Source organism: Pseudoliparis swirei, chromosome 15 (genome assembly GCF_029220125.1).
Source record: "Pseudoliparis swirei isolate HS2019 ecotype Mariana Trench chromosome 15, NWPU_hadal_v1, whole genome shotgun sequence".
Lineage (NCBI taxonomy): Eukaryota > Metazoa > Chordata > Actinopteri > Perciformes > Liparidae > Pseudoliparis > Pseudoliparis swirei.
In genome coordinates, this window is record NC_079402.1 from 6,199,803 (window position 1) to 6,222,455 (window position 22,653).

Sequence of the window (22,653 nt, forward strand, 5' to 3'; positions counted from 1 at the left end):
TCATCCTCCGCCCTGTGTTTTACGGAATCATGGCTAAGTGGATCGATACCAGATTCTGCGCTCCAGCTCGCTGGCTTCCAGCTGTTCCGAGCGGACCGGGACACGGAGCTCTCCGGAAAAGCAAAGGGTGGAGGAATCTGCTTTTACCTCAACAACGGCTGGTGCAACGACGTAACGGTGATCCTACAGCACTGTTCGCGGACCTGGAATCTTTATCATTCACTGCAAACCCTTCTACTCCCACGTGAGTTCGCTTCATTCATCCTGGCCGGAGTTTACATGCCGCAGGGGAACGTGCACGAGGCACAGCGGACCCTCGCCGAACAGATACGGTGTGTGGAGCGGACCTTCCCGGACTCTTTAGTTATTGTACTCGGGCATTTTAACAAAGGAAACCTCAGCCACGAACTCCCTAAATATAGACAGTTAATTAAATGCCCTACCAGAGAGAAGAGCATTCTGGACCACTGCTACACAACAATCAGCAGGGCCTATCACGCCGTCCCTCGAGCTGCACTGGGAAACTCTGACCACGTCATGGTTCATCTGATTCCTCATACAGGCAGAGACTAAAGCTCTGCAAACCTGTGGTGAGGAAGTTCAAGAAGTGGACCAGTGAGGCTCTGGAGGATCTACGGGCGTGCTTGGACTGTACTGACTGGGATGTCTTCAGGACTGCTACCAACAGCCTGGATGAGTACACAGAGGCTGTAACTTCCTACATCAGCTTCTGTGAGGACAGCTGTATTCCATCCAGCTCCAGGGTGAGTTATAACAACGACAAACCCTGGTTCACAGCGGAGCTCAGGAAGCTAAGACTGCAGAAGGACCAGGCATTCAGGAGTGGGGACAAGGACCTGTACACAGAGTCCAAATACAGGTTTAGCAAGGCGGTGAGAGATGCTAAACGTCTGTACTCTGAGAAACTGCAACAGCAGCTCTCAGCAAACGACTCTGCTTCTGTCTGGAGAGGGCTCAGGCAGATCACCAACTACAAGCCCAAATCACCCCACTCCATGAACAATGTGCTTCTGGCAGACGAGCTAAATGAGTTCTACTGCCGCTTTGAAAGACAATGGAGCAGTCCTGAGACCATCCCCACAGCCCCATCAACAAGCCACAGACCATCAGCCCACCCTCCCCAGCCCATCAGGGGCTCACACCTCTGGAGCACCCTCCATCAACTCAGCGACGACCCTCGTCATCCTGAAGAGAGACGTCAACAGGCTGTTCAAAAGCAGAACCCCGCAAAGCAGCGGGCCCGGACTCCGTCTCCCCCTCCACCCTGAAGCACTGTGCTGACCAGCTGTCTCCGGTGTTCACCGACATCTTCAACACCTCCCTGGAGACATGCCACGTTCCAGCCTGCTTCAAGGCCTCCACCATCATCCCGTCCAAAAAACCCAAGATCACAGGACTCAATGACTACAGGCCCATCGCCCTGACCTCTGTGGTCATGAAGTCCTTTGAACGCTTGGTCCTGTCACACCTCAAGACCATCACCGACCCTCTCCTGGACCCCCTGCAGTTCGCCTACAGAGCCAACAGGTCTGTAGACGATGCAGTCAACATGGCCCTTCACTACATCCTCCAGCATCTGGACTCCCGAGGAACCTACGCCAGGATCCTGTTTGTGGACTTCAGCTCTGCTTTCAATACAATCATCCCGTCCCTGCTGCAGGACAAGCTCTCCCAGCTGCACGTGCCCGACTCCACCTGCAGGTGGATCACAGGAAGCAGCACGTGAGGCTGGGGAAACACGTCTCAGGCTCCCGGACCACCAGCACGGGTTCCCCCCAAGGCTGTGTTCTCTCCCCTCTGCTGTTCTCCCTGTACACCAACAGCTGCACCTCCAGTCACCAGTCCGTCAAGCTCCTAAAGTTCGCGGATGACACCACCCTCATTGGACTCATCTCTGGTGGGGACGAGACCGCCTACAGGTGGGAGACTGACCACCTGGTGACCTGGTGCAGCCAGAACAACCTGGAGCTCAACGCTCTAAAGACAGTGGAGATGGTTGTGGATTTCAGGAGGAATGCAGCCCCACCCGCCCTCTCATCCTGTGTGACTCCCCGACGCTGTGGAGTCCTACCGCTTCCTGGGCTCCATCATCTCCCAGGACCTCAAGTGGGAGCTGAACATCCGCTCCATCACCAAGAAGGCCCAGCAGAGGATGTTCTTCCTGAGGCAGCTGAGGAAATTCAACCTGCCAGGGAGAATGATGGTACAATTCTACACGGCCATCGTTGAGTCCATCATCTGCTCCTCCACCCCCGCCTGGCCCCCTGCAGCCACAGCCAAAGACAAGCGCAGGCTGCAGAGCATCATCCGCCGGCCGAGAGGGTTATCGGTTGCAATCTGCCTTCCTCCAGGTCCTGTTCACTTCCAGGTCACTGAAGCGGGCCGAAAAGTTTGACGCTGACCCTCCCACCCTGGACACTCCTGTTCGAGTCCCTCCCTCGGGGAGGAGGCTGCGGTCCATCATGACCAAGACCACCCGCCACACCAAAAGCTTTTCCCGACGGCGGTCGGGCTCATCAATGGACCCCGGGACTGACTGACTGTCACCCCCAGGACTACCACCTCTTCTTCCACCTTCCTCTCTCCTCCTTCTTCCCGCTCCTTCCTCTTCCTCCTCCTCACTCCTCCTCCCTCCTCCTTCTTCTTCCCTCCTCCACACACGTCACTTTAACATGCACTTTAACTAAAACACACCACTTGAAGCACACACCCAAACACTTCACATTATTTGTTGTCTTTCTGTCGTGTTGATTGTTGTTTGTTTGTCATGTCCAAATGTTGCACCTTCCACCAAAAAAAATTCCTCGTTTGTTTGTGAAAACATTCCTGGCAATAAAACTGTTTCTGATTCTGATTCTGATTCTGATTCTGTTGGGGTCCTAGCAGGAGCTAGAGCGAGCGCACTCCGCTACTGCAGCGCAGGTCCTGTGGAGCAGGACAGAGACAGCCTGTCTAGTGAGGGGAGAGCGTAACGCTGCCCTCACTCGTACAGTAGCTGTAGCTGCTGGGGGTCGCAGCAGTAGCACCCGCTACTGTGGCCCAGGTCCTGTGGAGCAGGACGGAGACAGCCCGTCTAGTGAGGGTATCAGCCACCACTGGCCTCCCTCGTCCGGTAGCTGTAGCAGCTAGGGTCGCAGCAGTAGCACTCCGCTACTGTGGCCCAGGTCCTGTGGAGCAGGACGGAGACAGCCCGTCTAGCGAGGGTAGAGCGCGGACGCTGGTCTCGCTAGTACGGTAGCTGTAGCAGCTAGGGTCGCAGCAGTAGCACCCGCTACTGTGGCCCAGGTCCTGTAGGACAGGACGGTGACAGCCCATCTAGCGAGGGTAGAGCGCGGACGCTGGTCTCGCTAGTACGGTAGCTGTAGCAGCTAGGGTCGCAGCAGTAGCACCCGCTACTGTGGCCCAGGTCCTGTGGAGCAGGACGGAGACAGCCCGTCTAGCGAGGGTAGAGCGCGGACGCTGGTCTCGCTAGTACGGTAGCTGTAGCAGCTAGGGTCGCAGCAGTAGCACCTGCTACTGTGGCCAAGGTCCTGAGGAGCAGGACGGAGACAGCCCGTCTAGGAGGGTAGAGCGCGGACGCTGGTCTCGCTAGTACGGTAGCTGTAGCAGCTAGGGTCGCAGCAGTAGCACCCGCTACTGTGGCCCAGGTCCTGTCGGGCAGGACAGAGACAGTCCGTCTAGGAGGGTAGAGCGCGGACGCTGGTCTCGCTAATACGTTAGCTGTAGCAGCTAGGGTCGCAGCAGTAGCACCCGCTACTGTGGCCCAGGTCCTGAGGAGCAGGACAGAGACAGCCCGTCTAGTGAGGGGAGAGCGTAACGCTGCCCTCACTCGTACAGTAGCTGTAGCTGCTGGGGGTCGCAGCAGTAGCACTCCGCTACTGTGGCCCAGGTCCTGTGGAGCAGGACGGAGACAGCCCGTCTAGCGAGGGTAGAGCGCGGACGCTGGCCTCGCTAGTACGGTAGCTGTAGCCGCTAGGGTCGCAGCAGTAGCACTCCGCTACTGTGGCCCAGGTCCTGAGGAGCAGGACGGAGACAGTCCGTCTAGTGAAGTGAGGGCGTCCCAAAAACACCACTGTCCTCACTAGCACGGTAGCTGTGGCTGCTGGGGGTCGCAGCAGTAGCACTCAGCTACTGTGGCCCAGGTCCTGAGGAGCAGGACGGAGACAGCCCGTCTAGCGAGGGTAGAGCGCGGATGCTGGCCTCGCTAGTACGGTAGCTGTAGCAGCTAGGGTCGCAGCAGTAGCACCCGCTAATGTGGCCCAGGTCCTGAGGAGCAGGACGGAGACAGCCCGTCTAGCGAGGGTAGAGCGCGGACGCTGGCCTCGCTAGTACGGTAGCTGTAGCAGCTAGGGTCGCAGCAGTAGCACTCCGCTACTGTGGCCCAGGTCCTGTGGAGCAGGACGGAGACAGCCCGTCTAGAGCGAGGACACCTCTTCAGTAGCTGTGATTACTGGTGTCCTATCAGTAAACTTAAGCGAGAGCACTCTGTTACTGTGGAAACGGGTTCCGTGGAGACAGTTTAGAAAGCGGTCTAGAGAACAGCCTCTCTCTTAGAGAGAGGAAGTGAGGACACGCTTGACTAGTACAGTAGCTGTAATTACAAGCATCCCACGAGTAGCCTGCGAAAGCACTGTGCTACGGGGGAGAAGGTCCTGTGGAAACAGTCGTAGTGAGAGGGCAGGTCCCTTCGAGGACCCTCTCCACTAGTATGGCAACTGTACTTACTGGTGCCTCCCAGTAAGCCTGAGCGAGAGCTCTGCGCTACTGTAGACGCTGATCCCGTGAACACGGGTCAGAAAACAGCATGTCTAGTGAGACAGTGAGGACACACTTCACTCCTCTGGTCTGTCAGCATTAGCGTGGCATTAGTTAGCCTGAGTGGAGACGCTCTGCTAGCTGTAACAGCGGCGATGTCATGGAGGTACATGTGCAGTATGCATCAGTATCGACTTATAGCCTCCTTAGCGTCCCCCCGGTGAGCCTGAGCGGGACGCTCTGCTCACTGGAAGCCGGTAGCAGTGTAGCAGTGTGGCATCCAGCCGCACTAGCGGACGCGCTCTCGTTAGCGCTGTAATCGCCCACCAGTAGCCTGAGCGAGAGCGCTCCGCTACTTGGGCCGAGGTCCTGTGGAACAGGAAGTAGCTGTCGGATTTAGCGTAGGCTCCGTTAGCCTGAGTGGACACACTCTGCTAGCTATGCACGGCGGCAATGCTACCAAAGTCAACACACACGCTATCTCAATCGCTACAGAGAGCCGGTCGCGCCGGTGTAGCAGCACCGAGCGGACGTGCTCCCGTTAGCACACAGTTAGCAGGAACGAGAGCTCTGCTCCTGTGGGATATGCCGTCATAGGCAACAATTGTATTCGATCTCACCCGATTGAAGCTTCGCGGTGAAGGCGCTCTGGTGAAGACCGAAAAAGACTTGTGCGTTCTCCGGTCCGCCTCGACGGACCGCCGTAGAGAAACGCCACGTCCTCCTCCTCAGAGGAGAGCTCGTCGCAGCCTCTGGAGGGCGACGGATCGCAACTCTGACCATATGGTCACAAGGCTCCCCGCGACGAGCTTCAGTTAAACTTCAGCCTTAGCTGATGCCTGCGTTTGCGAGAAGATGAAAAAGAACTGATCTCGGGATGACACCGGAACTTATACCCGGTGGGCGGGTCATCCGAGGTCACGGGTGACTTTGTTGTTATTAATACTCGACCTGCTATGCGCAAGACGGAAGATATCCAGTGCTAAGCACCGCCTCTGGCGGTCAGGAAGGATGAAATAGAAACATATATATGTATATATATATATATGTATATAAATGTGTATAATATTTATTTTTGTAATGTCTGTAAATTGCTCGACATGGCATCCTTTTCAAGCGAGTTCCATCTCCTCGGGTCTTCTCATCAGGTCTGTTTTACGACATCCACACAGACACACACACACACACACACACACACACACACACACACACACACACAATAACTAATTTAGCAAGCTGTTCATGTTGAGATCCCCCGTACGACTCACAGTCCTCTCATTGTGTTCCAATCAAGGTTATAAATTCCATTTCTGTCCACCATGAAATCACAATATCTGGAGCTGTCATTTTAGTAAATAATTTATAAAAAAATCGTTATCCTTCAAGTAACAGAGGCTTGTGCGCGGGGAAAAAAAAAAGAAGCCCTGGGTCCAAGCACGTGTACTTGCCACAGGGTGTGTGCCACCTGACCGCCCAGATCCAATGCCATCCCCTGATTGGCCCGGGTCCGTGCACCTGTGCTGTTGTTTTTATAGCCCCCCCACCTCTGGCCCTCCCATTCCACTCTTCGCAACGCCTCCAGGTCCAAAGGTCGCTGCTCTGTTTGCTCAAGCCCTGAGCCGTTAGGCATGGGGGGGGGGGGGGGGTGGCAGGAGGGGGGGGGGGATGTCCCACAGCTCTTCCGGCTTCGACCTGAAACCTTAACCACTGTAGGCAGCTCTCTATCACCACCGTGCCGCTTCACCTGTCGTCTCATCCCGCGTGTCTTTCATCCCTGCTGGAGGCCGCCGGTCAAGCCCCGTTCTCAGTCGGGACCTGGAGGTCCGGACAGAGCACAGACGAGGGGGGGTGTGGGGGTGGGGGGCGGTGGGCGCCTGGATTTACTTCACCTGAGGCGGATTGAAATTTGCCTGTTATTTTTTCCATCCCGTTGAGGCCCCCGTGTTCCTGTGTCTATGCGTGTGCGCAGGACTGTGCACAGGAAGTCACTTATTCTTTTCTTTTCTTCTTTGAGGTATGTTTTTTTCATTTAGTTTTGCAGACTTTGGCGAAATGGTGGATGTACAGCACTTAACCGAGACTTGTGTACCTTTTGTATTGTGAGGCACACAATGTAAAGATGACAAACTGTGTCCCATCTTCTTCGACGTGGAAAACGAATACATGGGAATGAGCTGCTATATATATATATTTACAAATATATACACCCATTTTCTTCATTTGTTTGTATTTCGCTGTAGACATTTCCAACCCTAACCCCGACCCTTACTCATCCGCAGGTAAACCAAGCAAAAACTATAGATCTTTTTTTTCTCTCCCGGCGTATTCAAAGAGCGAGTCGAACGTTCACGGTCACATCCCTATCTTGATCTTTGTGGTGACATCGACTTCCCTCCGGTACAAAGGGTTGAGAAGGGAGTGCCTCATGCTGCATTTACGGCTCCGCACAGCAGATAAACGAAAGTCTAAAGGATGTCGCCCGATATCATGAACTTCCCACTGTGTTTTTCTCGCCTGGGCGTCATGGAATCTCCAGGGATTTTATAAAAACATACCTTCAATGTTTTTTTTTTTTTTGGGGCTGCAAGAGCAAAACAAATAATAATTATTATTATAAGTAATTGTAATGCAAACAATACCCTCAATAAATATAATAGTTCCCCTTCTGCCACAGTTTCTCTTTAGCCGGTATGAGGAAGTGGCGCTTCGCCCCACTGGCTGCGATTGGCTGTGTGATTGGTGAATCGCGGTTTCCCTTTCTCCAGGCGGGAGGTGTGGAGATGCTGAGCTGAAGATGGGGTCGGTAACCTCGTCCTTCGGCCCGTTGTGTGGGAAAGAGGAGAAGAGAGGTGAGCTCTGGCGCCGTGCATCGAATGTAACGGTTCTTCTTGCTCTCGCATCGTGTTTGTGGACCGATCGCATCGCCGCACACCTTGATTGTCCTTGACCAATCAAAGCGTCCCCTTTCTCCCGCCGCCTCATCCGCCTTGTGTTTTCTGTCACAGAGGAGGTGCGACTCTTTCGTGCCAATGACAGACCCTTCAACCTGTCTTACCACTATGCCGTGAGTACTGAAGGGGAGAACGTGGGGCGAGACCAGAGGCCGCCGGCCTTCGCTGACCTTTCACCTCGTCGCTTCCCTCTTCCTGCAGGACAACGCCATCAAGACCGCCAAATACAACCTCGTCACCTTCCTGCCGCTCAACCTCTTCGAGCAGTTCCGGAGGCTCGCCAACGCCTACTTCCTCTTCCTCATGGTCCTCCAGGTAGATAACGTGGACTGTATATCGCGCGGGTAGTGGGGATCATGTATGCTCTCCGATGGCGGCGGAGAGACGGATGTCTTTGCAAATGTTGTCCACAAATAATTGGAGGTCAGGATTTTGACCTTTGACCTGACGGTTTTTAGCCTCCAGAATATTTTAATTAATGAGACATAATGCAGACGATTGGTATAAAAGTGTGCGCTCGGTTCCGTTGACAGCTCATCCCGCAAATCTCCTCCCTGTCCTGGTTCACCACGGCCGTCCCGCTCATCTTGGTGCTGACCATGACGGCGATCAAAGACGCCAGCGACGACCTCGTAAGAAGGAATCGACCCGCCGGGAATTCTATGAAACGCGGCCGCTTCGTGGGGGAATAATTATAACCCAAAACACTTGTGTTTTTCTTTGTCTCCCGAGTAGAACCGGCACCGAAGCGACAAGCAGGTGAACAACCGCCTGGTGGACGTCCTCATCGATGGAGAGTGAGTCTTTTTTTTGCCGTGCAGATTCCACGCTAGACACTCCTGATAAACCATTCAAGTACAAATATACATCCAGCTTTCCCGAGCTTCAAAAGGGCCATGTGTTATTTCATTTTGGGATTTACATTTTTCTGGCAGACTGAGAAATGAAAAATGGATGAACGTTCAGGTTGGAGACATAATCAAGCTGGAGAATAATCAGTTCGTCACAGTGAGTACGGAGATGCCGCGATGACGCTACAGGATGTAGAGACAAAGTTCCCTGGAGTGATCATGAAGCTCATCTATAATCTACTTTGGGTCCGCACTGCATCGTAACGCTTTCCCTTTTTAAGGCCGACCTCATGTTGCTGTCCAGCAGCGAGCCTCTCAACCTGGTCTACGTGGAAACGGCTGAACTGGACGGGTACGCGTGCATGTGTGTGTGTGTGTGCGTGTGTGTGTGTGCGTGTGTGTATGTGTGTGCGGCTGACGGACGATGTCTCACACTGGTCTTGGATTTCTCCCTCTCACGTCCTCTCGATGTTTCTCCCCCAGTGAAACCAACCTGAAGGTGAAACAGGCCCTGACGGTAACCGGAGAGATGGGCGACGGCATCGACGAGCTGGCTGGCTTCAAGGGTGGGAAGCTGGACGAAGCCGTGTTCGACATACTTTAGTCAAGCAGCCCAACGTTCTGGGACAACAGTGTTTGCGACTGATTTCGTGTTCAAGATTTTGGGATTTCTCTGTACTTATTTCCATTCAAACCCACCCTGTTTGTGTTAGAGCTGAGGTAAAGCATTGAGGTACGAACAATGGAAAATACACAATTAAGTGTAGGAATAGATATCTACTCTTTCTCATGAGTACATCACACGGTGGAGCCGTTAACTCATCTGTGTTGCTGATATCTCTCTCTCTCTCTCTCTCTCTCAGGTGAAGTGCGATGCGAGCCTCCCAACAACCGTCTGGACAAGTTCAAGGGAACCCTCTCCCTGGACGGGCACACGTTCTCCCTGGACAACGACAAGGTGCTGCTCAGAGGCTGCACACTGAGGAACACCGAGTGGTGCTTCGGTCTGGTCATCTTCGGAGGTAAAAGTTGCCCCGCCCGGAGGATTATGCGAGCAACGGAACTCTAACGTGTAACCCCCCCCCCCCCCCAAAAAAAATAATAGGTGGGGCACATCACTCAAGTCGACAGCCCCACATGACAAAACATTACCGTGAGAGTAAAATACAACGTTGAAAAAGAATGAATTTGCAAAGAGAAGATAGATGGACGCATACATTCATAACAAAAATATGATTTAAACAAATAATGGAAGTTAATGGTAAGTAGATTAAATAACTTCTACTTTAGCTGACCAACCTGCACTCAGTTAGCAATTCATATGCTAACGTTGGACGAGTTCAGTTAAATACTGAAAGTAAAGGGGAACATGTTGCACCTAAAAAACGAATCCTGGGGAACAAAAATGAAAAAATACATGTTTTTAGAGCCGCCAAACAGAATCAGATAAACGTTCCAAAAATAACTGAATCTCCGCTGTAGCTTGCAATGAACAGGGACGTGTTGGGAAGTCCAAGTTTGTTACGTGATAACGTTACAGGCGAGAGAAAGTGAATGAAAAACATGTTCCCCAAAAAACAATGACTACAAACTTCATGACGTGTCAATGATCGAGGGTATATCGGGACCGACTTTCACTTCAAATAAAAAAATCGTATCCATCTGCGTCCCGACATTAACCAGTGATGGACGCTCTCCAGGTCCCGACACCAAGCTGATGCAGAACAGCGGGAAGACGGTCTTCAAACGGACGAGCATCGACCGCCTGATGAACGTGCTGGTGTTGTGCGTGAGTGTCACCGCCACACAACTACACCCCGACATGTACAGAAGGTGTTGACGTTGAAAAGCAGATTCATTGATACCGTCTATTTAGAATAATTTGTCGGTGGGGGGTGACATTGAGATGTCTGACGTCTTGACTCCATCAGATCTTTGGCTTCCTGGCCCTAATGTGCACCGTTCTGGCTATCGGCAACGCCATCTGGGAGGTGAGGGAGGGCTCGGTGTTCACGGTCTTCCTCCCTCGCGACCAAGATGCCAGCGCCGCCCTCTCTTCCTTCCTCTCCTTCTGGTCCTACGTCATCATCCTCAACACGCTGGTGCCTATTTCGCTCTACGTCAGGTGCGGTAACAAACGTACGAAATGGGGAAAAAAACGGCGATGGAGACGACGAATGCCGTCGGGACTCACACTCTCTCTCTCTCTCCTCTCTCTCTCTCTCTCTCCCCCCCATCTCAATGTGTTTCGACGTCAGTGTGGAGATCATCCGTCTGGGGAACAGCTTCTACATAGACTGGGACCGGAAGATGTACTATCCCAAGAGCGACACCCCTGCCCAGGCGAGGACCACCACGCTCAACGAGGAGCTGGGCCAGATCAAGTACATCTTCAGCGACAAGACCGGCACCCTGACGCAGAACATCATGACCTTCAACAAGTGCTCCATCAACGGGAACGCGTACGGTGAGCTCCTCGGCCCCGCATGTCGCATCCAGAGTTGCACGGAAACGCCAGCGGTGTGTGACTGATTTTGGGGAGTGTGTGTTTCTCTGTTATTCAGGGGAGCTGTTTGACTTCACTGGACAGAGGGTGGAAATAACAGAGGTGGGAGAAGAACGCCGTCGCACCGTTGTCTACCTCGGTGGTCGGTCGAGCGTCGCTCCAACTCTCTTGTCTCTCTTGTCTCGCTACTTTCCCCTCTGCAGAAGACGGAGAGAGTGGACTTCTCCTGGAACCAGCTGGCCGATCCGAAGTTCGCCTTTCACGACCACAGCCTGGTGGAGACGGTGAGGGAGGAAAACCCGGAGGCTCGGAACTTCTTCCGCCTGCTGGCTCTGTGCCACACCGTCATGCCCGAGGAAAAGATAGAGGGTGAGCGGCTTTGTGGATGCAGAGGTTTAAAAAAGGAAGAGTTACAAAGTGTGTGTGTGTGTGTGTGTCCGGTTCCCTGGTGAGGAAACGTGGGAAATAAAGGACCCAGAGACTGACAGCAATGCTTCCTCTCTCCTCCCAGGCGAGCTCAACTACCAGGCCCAGTCTCCCGACGAGGGCGCGCTGGTGACCGCGGCGAGGAACTTTGGTTTTGTGTTCCGCTCGCGCACGCCAGAGACCATCACGGCCATAGAGCTGGGCAGGCAGGTCGTCTACGAGCTCCTGGCCATTCTTGACTTCAATAACGTCCGCAAGAGGATGTCCGTCATAGGTGAGAGGGAGAATATTTGGGTTTCTTTTAATGTTGCCAAAATATGACGTTTGAGTGTCTGAAGACGTTCAAGACAGATCGTCACGAGAGATTTTAAGCCATCATACGAAATAATATAATGATATCGAGCCGATGCTGACTCAAAATGGCTGGAGCGGTCATCGTGTTAGTGGCGCCGAACTATTCAGTTAAATTCCATGTTTCTAGAAGCAGAATTTGACCAATGTGTTGCTGCATTAAAGCAGTTTTCACTTCAATTGCAATTCATGGTAATTGTGAGGATATTTTAGCAGCAAATAATTCAGTAGATTTATATCGATGTAATTATTGCATGGCATTTAGTTGATACAAAATAAATCAAGGCTGATCCCGGTCACTTCCACTAAGTGAGGCACCCTGTTCTGTTTCTCCTGTGTTCCGTGTCTCCTATGTCTCCTCTGTGTCTTCTCTGTCTTAATTGTTTAATTCCCTGCACCTGCCCTCAGCCACTCTTGTCTCGTTAGTGTCTGATGTCGTACACCTGTGTTTACCCCCCTATATATTGTGTCAGTCTTTCTCTTGTCTGCTGTCGGATTGTCGTCTCTAGTTCCGTGTCCTTTTCCCGTCGTCCTGTCCGTGTTCCTGGTTCTGCCTGTTGACCCTGCCTGCCCCGAACCTGGTTTCTCTGCCTGCCCCTTTTGGACCTTGTTTTTTGTAAACTGTTTTGCCTCATTAAAGAGTGGTTTTTTGTTGTTCTTTATATTGCGTCCAGCCTGTCACTCTGCGCCTGAGCCTCATCCCGTCACAAGAACCTGACACACACAGCTTATCAATTAACCCCGGTTGGTTCTCTTTATCGGCCAAAGTGTTCCTTTTCCTAAGAAGTTGGATCCCTTAGCTACACGGGGAAAGTTACAACTTGGAACAATCCCCGTTGGCCGATCCGATGACTGTGTCTTCTACCCTTTAGTAGAAGTCGTTCGCGTGAGTCTACTTAACTCCCAACATGATTTCCAGTGCGTAGCCCGGAAGGCAAGTTGACTCTCTACTGCAAGGGAGCGGACACCTTCATCTATGAAAGACTCCACCCGTCCTGCAACAAACTGATGGAAGTGACCACCAAACACCTCAACGTGAGCGACGCCGTCTGAGGTTTCATTCCATGACACGTTGGCCTATTAGAATGTAAAGGTTTTTAAAAATTGATTCTTTATTGGGCCAACTGGATCAGGAGTACGCAGGAGACGGCCTTCGCACGCTGGTGCTGGCCTACAAGGACTTGGACGAGAGCTACATGGATGAGTGGAAACTGCGCCACCATGAGGCCAGCACGGCCATGGACGACCGAGAGGAGAGGCTGGACCAGCTCTACGAAGAGATAGAGAAAGACCTGATGGTCAGTCCACGTCGCTGCCGGGGTCGATAGGCTCAGCAATAAGCTGCTTTATTTCTGGCTTTGTTCTGTAGGTGCCTGGTTTTTTGGGAAAAATATGTAATATACTGACATAATAACGTTAAATCAATAATGATGAGACATCGAAAAATTATGAAATGTTACCTCAGACCAACACAAGTACAGTGAGTACGGAAAGTATTCAGACCCCTTTCAAATGTTCACTCTTTGTGTCATTGCGGCCATTTGCTCAAATCCAAAAAGTTCATTTTATTTCTCATTAATATACACTCAGCACCTCATCTTGACAGAAAAAAACAGAAATGTAGAAATGTTTGCAAATTTATTAAAAAAGAAAAACTGAAATATCACATTGTCATAAGTATTCAGACTCTTTGCTGTGACGCTCATATTTAACTCACATGCTGTCCATTTCTTTTTGATCCTCCTTGAGATGGGTCTACTCCTTCATGGGAGTCCAGCTGTGTTTCAATAAACTGATTGGACTTGATTTAAAAAGGTCTGAATACTTTTCGTATCCACTGTATCTCATTTGCAGATTAAACTGCAAATGAAACTAGCATTGCTTTATTTAAATTGATGTTTTAATTCTACCATGAGCTGTGAAAACAGCGTTGCGTCACACACACACACACACACACATACACACACAGACTGAATTGTTTTTACATTTTTGCTTACCGCTGTTCTTTTTTTTCCAGCTGTTGGGAGCGACAGCTGTGGAGGACAAGCTGCAGGACGGCGTGCCACAGACCATTGAGCAACTGGCTAAAGCTGACATCAAAATATGGGTGTTAACTGGTGATAAGCAGGGTGAGTGAGTCACAGACGTTGTGTTCCTGCTCGAGTCACACGTTTGACATCACATTACATTTAGCTCACGCTTTTTATCCAAAAGGAATTACAATCAATCACACACTGCAGTGTAGACACAGCTACGCGGAGCAATTAAGTGTCTTGCTCAAGGACACATAGACTCGGGCTAGCCGGGGCTCGAACCACCGGTCCTCTGATTGAAAGGAAAACCATTGACCCACATTTCAAGACGGGTAAAGTAAGAAACTAATGTCAATTCAATTCAGTTTATTTTGTATAGCCCATTATCACAAATTACAAATGTGTCTCTTAGGGCTTTACAATCTGTACACATACAACATCCCTGTCCCAGAACCTCACATCGGATCAGAAAAAACTCCCCCAAAAAAAAGAGCGGATGAGTGGGCGGAGCATCGGCAGGGCCATGGCATCAGGCCCAGCCAGGTCCAATGGACCCTAAGAGACGTGAAGTCACAAAGACTCCGGAAAGGAAGCAGAGTTAATAATGTGTGATGGAGAGATGAAAATTCATCCACAAGGAGGGAGAAAAGAGGAGATAGGTGCTCAGTGTATCCTAAACGTCCCCCAGCAGCCTATAAGCCTATAGCAGCATATCAAGGGGCTGGACCAGGTGAACCTGATTCAGCCCTAACTATAAGCTCTGTCAAAGAGGAATGTCTTAAGTCTACTCTTAAATGAGGTGACTGTGTCTGCCTCCCGGACTGAAGGTGGAAGCTGGTTCCATAAAAGAGGAGCTTGATAACTGAAGGCTCTGGCTCCCATCCTACTTTTTAAGGATCTAGGAACCACAAGTACCTCCTTACTTCGTGAGCCCAGCTCTCCAGTGGGGCAATATGATCCTCCCCTCGGTGGCTCTAAGGGTGAATCTAAACATGTGGTTTCATGTGTTAATTCGGCAGAGTCACACAGTGAAAATGTGTTGCCGTGTTTTTGACGTATGATTTGCAATACTGTGCATATTGAAAAAACAGAGACGGCGGAGAACATCGGCTACTCCTGCAACATGCTGAGAGAGGAGATGAAGGAGATCTTCGTTGTGTCAGCCAACACGCCGGAAGCAGTCGGAGAGGAGCTACGGTACGTCACAAAGAGATGACGATATAGAATATATATTTGGCGGGTCATTTTCCAACATCAACACATTTAATAGAACTTATGACAAGAAATTCATCTAATAATGAATTCGACACAAGTTGACATGCTCTATTCAGTGATGTAGTTTCCTATGATTATGTCCTCACGGTACCGGGGATCAATTACACGGTTTTCACATTATCCCTCACCTGTCAGAGGTCTTCTTTGACTCGGCCGACCATCCTTCGTGTCTTCAGGAACGCGAGGAGGAAGATGTGTCCCGGCGCAGCGGAGGAGCCGACTGTGATCAAGGGTCGAGCCGGCCTGTTTTGGATGGAGAAGACGGAGAGAGTGGAGGACGAGAAGACGGAGGGAGAATATGGCCTAATTATTAATGGTCACAGTCTGGTAGGAAGGCTTTTTTAGCCGCTTTTTATATTTTTCACTGTGTGGCTGAATAAAAAACACATGCTGGACCATTTTATCTACATATACAGGGGCGTCAACCAGGGAAAGTCCTGCTGGATGCCCTGTTTTTGTAAAAATAAAAATAATTAATAATAATATATATATATACTGTATATATATATATATACTTTTCTTTTAAATACTTTATATATATACATATATATATATATAGTATATATATTTACTTTTCTTTTAAATACTTTATATATATATATATATATATAGTGGCTTTGCTGGACCCCCCAAAAAAATCCACTGCACATTGTTATTTTACAGGCTCATTCTAGTATTTTTAGACCATATATATATATATATATATATCAAAATCTAACTGGGGTTGTGTTGTAGGAGGGGGGACCCCAATCCTGACCCTCATTGCGGCCCTCTAATCCCATTTTCCCATTCGGTCCTCAGGCCTTTGCGCTGGAGAAGAGTTTGCACCTGGAGCTGCTGAGGACGGCGTGCATGTGTCGGACCGTGATCTGCTGCAGGGTCACCCCTCTGCAGAAGGCCCAGGTGGTTCAGCTGGTCAAGAAATACAAGCAGGCCGTCACTCTGGCCATCGGCGACGGGGCCAACGACGTCAGCATGATCAAGGGTGAGCCCATTCGTCTCAGGCCGCTCACCTGGCCGATAGCTATTGTGACTCATCACGTGACCCCTGCGTCTCTCGTCCCCCCCCCCCCCCCCAAGCTGCTCACATCGGTGTCGGTATCAGCGGCCAGGAGGGCATGCAGGCGGTTCTCTCCAGCGACTACTCCTTCGCCCAGTTCCGTTACCTCCAGCGTCTCCTGCTGGTGCACGGCCGCTGGTCCTACCTGCGCATGTGCAAGTTCCTGCAATACTTCTTCTACAAGAACTTCACCTTCACCTTTGTGCATTTCTGGTTCGCCTTCTTCTGCGGCTTCTCTGCTCAGGTATGATGTCACATCCCTTTTAATGGGTTACATGGGACCTTGATTAACTGCAAGAATAATAATGTATATTCGGAGAAATGACGTCTGGTTGAAACTTCTACTACTCATTTTAGTTATTTATTCCCTCAGTAAACATTATTAACATGCGTTCATGGTCTCAATCTCTAGTTTCAAGTCTTCTTCAATACGGCGTGATGTTCATTTAGTAAATGATGGACCACTAGGAGTCAAATAGAGCAGAAAACAACATGGCGATGGCCCAAATACGGAACGAGAGACTTCAAACGGATGTGTCACTTCTCATATGAAGTCTATGGGAACATCTCAACAGACGTACCCCGTACCAGATGCCATGTTCATAATGCTGAGTGCACATGTTGAAAGTCCTCTGTTGTTCTTGTTCACAGACGGTGTACGACGAGTGGTTCATCACCTTGTACAACCTGGTTTACACGGCACTTCCTGTCCTCGGCATGAGCCTCTTTGACCAGGTGTGGGGAAAGTCAGCGTCTGATATCATAGCACGTATCTGTACGACACAAACCCATATCCTCATGGCTCTCTCCTCTCTCTCTCTCTCCCTCTCTCTCCCTCTCTCTCCTCCCCTCCATCACTTCCAATCCTTCCGATCCCGCCCAGGATGTGAACGACCGCTGGAGTTTCCAGAACCCACAGCTCTACTCCCCGGGCCAGCTGAACCTGTACTTCAGCAAGAAGGCCTTTGTGCGCTGCTTGATGCACAGCTGCTACAGCTCCCTCATCCTCTTCTTCATCCCGTGGGCCGCCATGCACGACACGGTGCGAGATGACGGCAAGGACATCGCCGACTACCAGTCCTTCGCTCTGCTGGCGCAGACCTGTCTGCTGATCGTGATGAACATACAGGTGGGTCGACTCAGAAGATTGTTTGATTTGCAAAGAGGCAAAAAACAGTCTTAAAACGTATATTTTAATTATCTTTTAACCATCTGAATGACACACACAAGTTTGACACTGATTGTTTTATCGACCATTACATAAACGAAAGAATATAACAATATAGTGCAATATGATTTCCGCCTACATCTGAAGGTTTCTTCCCTTTTTTCCCCTGTGAACGTAAAAAAAAAAAAAAGTGTTTCCTGATCCGATGTGAGGTTCTGGGACAGAGATGTCGTATGTGTACAGATTGTAAAACCCTTTGAGGCAAATTTGTTATTTGTGATATTGGACTATATAAAATAAACTGAATTGAATTGAAACTTAATTTCTGCAGGAATAAATAAAAACTCATTAAAATAAAATTCACACGCACTCAACAGGATCGTTGAATACTAAACAAATACGAAATATAATACATTGAAAAAGAGAAATGACAACGTGTATTTTGAACAGCCAATGGGGGTTCAGCGAAAATGCCTTTTTTGTGGCTTTGACCGATTACCAACGACTGAATACTGTGCGGCTGAATTAAATACAAGACGGTGCTCTTGTGTTGCAGCTGTGTCTGGACACCCACTACTGGACGGCGGTGAACCAGTTCTTTACCTGGGGGAGCCTGGCCTCGTACTTCGCCATCACATTAACCATGTACAGCAACGGCATGTTCCTCATCTTCACCACGTCGTTCCCCTTCATCGGTGAGTATACGCTCCGCTCATATAACAGTATGATAATAGTGTTTTTTACGACGGGATTCTTGCTGACGGTGTCTGGCGCGTTTTGGAAATTCCAGGCACGGCAAGAAACTCTCTGATCCAGCCCAACGTCTGGCTCACCATCTTCCTGACCTCCCTCCTCTGCATTCTGCCCGTGGTGGCTTTCCGCTTCATTCTCATCCAGCTTCGGCCCACCATCAACGACAAGGTGAGACGGCACACGACGCCCATCAATAAATGAATAAACTAGAATGGGCACTCGGTAGAGCGCATACCTTCGCATATCACAAGATTGGGCATTGAATAATGAACATTTTGGTATTAGTTGCATGCCAATTGGACAAAAATGTATCGTGCTATGGTAAAAAAAAGAGTTTGACCTTTCCATGACCTTGACCTTTGACCCGATTTATCCCAAAATCTAATCAAATGGTCCCCGGATAATAACCAATCATCCCACCAAATTGCATGCGATTCAAGAACATTTTGACCTGTTCATGACCTTTGACCTTGACCTTTGACCCGATCGATCCCAAAATCTAATCAACTGGTCCCCGGATAATAAACAATCATCCCACCAAATTTTATGCGATTCGGTTCAATACTTTTTTAGTTTTGCGAAAGATTTTTGACCTGTTCATGACCTTTGACCCGATCGATCCCAAAATCTAATCAACTGGTCCCCGGATAATAAACAATCATCCCACCAAATTTCATGCGATTCGGTTCAATACTTTTTTAGTTCTGCGAAAGATTTTGACCTGTTCATGACCTTTGATCTTTGACCCGATCGATCCCAAAATCTCATCAACTGGTCCCCGGATAATAAACAATCATCCCACCAAATTTCATTCGATTCGGTTCAATACTTTTTGAGTTTTGCGAATAACACGCATACAAATAAATAAATAAATAAATACACGGCGATCAAAACATAACCTTCCGGCATTTTCAATGCGAAGGTAATGAAGCTCTCTGAGGGATGACACGTGTTATGTGGCAATAACGCGGACGTTTAAACTCCCACCTCGTGGTCCAATCAGGCCTCCTGGAACATTGACGACAGGTAGCAACAGCGGAACAATATGAAAATAAGAAGGATTACTATTATGGATAAGAAGAATACCTAAAAGGCTCTTGCGGTCACATTTGCTTGGTTTGATGTCCATGAACTAAACATTTTAATATGTTTAAATGTTGTGTCGTTGGACTGATAGAGTTGTATCATTGTAGCGTTAAACATCGCATTACAGAAACATATAGTGGCCGGCGCCTCCACTATATATCTTAGATTAAATATAACAAAATATTGTCATTCACTGGCATCATCTGTGGTAGTGACATAATGTAAAAACATAAGATGAATTAATATTATCATTTCAAGGTAAAACGTTCAAACAAGATTTTAAAGTGACATCTGTGATGGATTTAGCTGGCATATTTAGATATTTAGATATAGAATAGAGCCTTCTATAAAATTGTGAGGTCACATTATGGGATAAGAATATACATTTAAGAGATGTACACCGGCAGGTTAACCTGCCTGCTTTTCTTGATTTTTCTACCCCCTCTAATAATGTTCATACAACAACTAAGCTGTACAGCGATGATAGATAGATAGATATACACTTTATTCATCCCCAGGGAGGATGTATTAAAACAAAACACGTCATCCTTGCATTAAAATCCAGAATAATATCCAACACTGTAAAGTATTTGAATTTTTTTAAAGAAAATAAATAACAAGAACTTCACTAAGACATAACTGGGAGAAGTTGCAAGTAAAAGATTAGTGAAATAGTGCATCTGACTTCTAAAGCATGTCAATATATTTATTTTACATAAGACAATATATAGGCAATATATGGATTTAGCTGGCACATTTAGATATAAAATAGAGCCTTCTAATAATTCTGAGGTCACATTATGGGATAAGAATATATATTATAGATAGGTGGACCCTGACAAAGCATGACAATTAACAGCAGCATGCACGACGTATCGAGAGGTCTACATTAACTGCCCGTCCTCTAGGTGAGACACAAGTTGCGGAAGGAGGCGCTGCCGGCCCCGGCGCCTCGCCGTCCGCCCGCCAGGCGCATCAGCACCCGCCGCTCGGGCTACGCCTTCTCCCACGCGAAGGGCTACGGCGACCTGGTGACTTCTCGGAGGTTCCTGCTGAAGCGGCCCCTGAGGAGCCGACCGGTGCTGTTCTCGCAGACGGACTCCCCGCTGGCTCAGAATCAGCCGCAGGTCTACCGCACCATCACCGAGGAGCCGGAGGAACCCCGGGGCCCTGTGAGCGTCGCAGTGTGAGCCGGAAACCTCGCATGTACCAGTTTCCAGCGGAGATCGTTTCCAGGTCCAACAGAACCGAGTCTGAATTTTTATTATTTTTATTTTAATCTAATGGATTAATATCACTGTGAAAATGTCGAACTTTGCAGCAAATGCAACCTCAAAGGACCACACAGGTGTGTTTCAACAACACTCGCACCAGGGAAGTTTCTAGAATTCCACGAGGGGGGGTTAGCCCCAAGGGGAGTGGCATGTTTGGGACCCATTGGCGGCGCAGATGGCCATTGTTTTCAGACAGTTCATTGATTGGTTCAATCAAAAAGAGCGTGATGTTGCGCTGTAGTTCAGTATTTAATACAAGAGACATCATTTCAGGGTCATAGTGAAATGAAATGTTCCTGCTTGTAAAAGAAAGACGGATAAACTAGCTTTCATACTTGCGTCACTCCCAAATCCCATACATCGTTAAGTATGATGATCGGGTATCGGGTTGTAATTTAAAGGGGGAGAAAACATACAAACCAGAACGCACGCACATTTGTAGCATGTTAGAGTTATAAATAACTTGTCCATGTGAGAAACATTTAATTTAATGATATTACCAAAATAAAAATAAAGTTATATATTTTTAAGCTAATAATGCCAAATTATTTGGGGGTGCTGAAGAAGTGAATTAGGGGGGGCCTAATGATGCCCCTGACTCACATGCTGCTGACAATTGTCCAAAAGCTCCCCACGAGGTTTATACTTTGATTTCCTTCCTCCTGGAGATGTATTTCCTTATGACAACAAATAGACAAGGGTTTTAAGCAGGGATGCACAATGTAATCTCTCAGATGCTTAAAAGCACATTGTCATTGAAAAGAAGAGGGATTAAAATCACATGTTCCAACAACATAGCTCACAGATGTAATGCTTTTCCAGTGCATTTCAATAACGACTTTATTGGCATTGAATCAAGTCAGCAAATCAAGTCTCAGGAATATGCAACCTGGGAGAAATTGTGAAAGATTGTTTGTTTGAAAGTGTTGGCTGTACTGTAGTCATATAGGAGAACATAAACAACCTGAAGGGGTTAGCCTAATTCATGAAATTTGGAAATATTGTCCTTAACGAGCTGAAACCTGCAACAAGATAATCGTGAACAGCACATTGTTGTGGTTTTCGAGAAAGTTTAGTTTAAATGAATTAAAAAGGTTTTCACCACACTGCGACATGAAGTTGCATTTTGTATCTTTTTTTATTCTTATTTTCTTAGAAATCATATAACAGTGATTTCAGTGAAAAATCCAATACTTTCACTGTTGTTTACATAATTAATTAATGATATAAATGGAGATGATTTTTTTTACAGTGTTTTAATAAGGCTCTGTTCTGCGTTAATAAACTGTTTGTTCATTTGACATTTCTGTCGCCTGTGAAGAGATGTACAACCCTGCAGTATGTAGTCTATAATGACACCGGTGACATTAAGGTATGATGTCATACCGGGGGCCGTGCAAGGACCAGCGGGCATCATACATTATTCATAAATTCCCCTTTTTCTTTTCATTCCAAACACATGTTTCCATCGTGTCATTCATTTTTATTCTGTCACCCTTTCCACAACCTGCTCGACCTTCGAGTGACCTTCGATCACTAGACCACGTAATTTCATATCGTATAATGACATCGGATGAAGCACACCTCTGCTGGTGGTTTTATGAAGGGCAAACATTTCTGGTTATTGTAAATATTTGATAACCCAGACTTATTCGAGGAAAGCCTCAACCCTCTAGATTTGTTTGCATTATGCATGTATTAACTCTCTCTCTCTTTCCCTCCCTCTCTGTGCCTGTCTTCCTCTCGCTCTCACATACATGCATCCTGTACTGTTACGTCTGTGCGAAACACACACACACACACACACTACAGTCCCGCATTCAGCCCATAACTGCAGTGTCCTCTGGGACTGCCAGCGATGACATCACCAGTGTGTGTGTGTGTGTGGGGGGGGGGGCTGTCCCGTGGCACAGATACCGTTGGCTTTCTGATTCACGAGAAAAAAAACACAGTTGACTCCAAATGTTGATAACAGGTTTGAATCAGCGGGGAGTAAAAAGGAATCCTGAAAAATGTCTTTAAAATGATATCTTTTGAATTGTTTTAAGGACCATTAGAAGTCATACACTTTGCAAAGATTCAGATTTAGCATGCATTCCTTCTGCTCCAGGTTAACCCTTGCTCCTCCCCTTTCTTGCCGCGC

The 22,653-nt window shown here is 48.5% G+C and overlaps 1 protein-coding gene across 1 annotated transcript; it reads left to right on the forward strand.

The window, feature by feature from the left end:
- The first annotated feature begins 6,659 nt into the window (after positions 1-6,659).
- LOC130205453 (phospholipid-transporting ATPase ID-like) lies at positions 6,660-21,811 on the forward strand. The gene is made up of 28 exons (XM_056432850.1): positions 6,660-6,790; positions 7,542-7,625; positions 7,782-7,840; positions 7,929-8,042; positions 8,261-8,359; positions 8,463-8,524; positions 8,663-8,735; positions 8,860-8,930; positions 9,062-9,144; positions 9,442-9,600; positions 10,279-10,367; positions 10,510-10,703; positions 10,837-11,045; positions 11,143-11,186; positions 11,288-11,453; positions 11,596-11,784; positions 12,781-12,896; positions 12,995-13,159; positions 13,879-13,990; positions 14,986-15,091; positions 15,346-15,496; positions 15,971-16,154; positions 16,250-16,473; positions 16,881-16,964; positions 17,113-17,358; positions 17,954-18,092; positions 18,188-18,318; positions 20,145-21,811. Exons 2-28 carry the CDS (start codon positions 7,571-7,573, stop codon positions 20,424-20,426), a joined length of 3,606 nt encoding a protein of 1,201 aa, XP_056288825.1. The 5' UTR covers positions 6,660-6,790; positions 7,542-7,570; the 3' UTR covers positions 20,427-21,811.
- Positions 21,812-22,653: the final 842 nt, after the last annotated feature.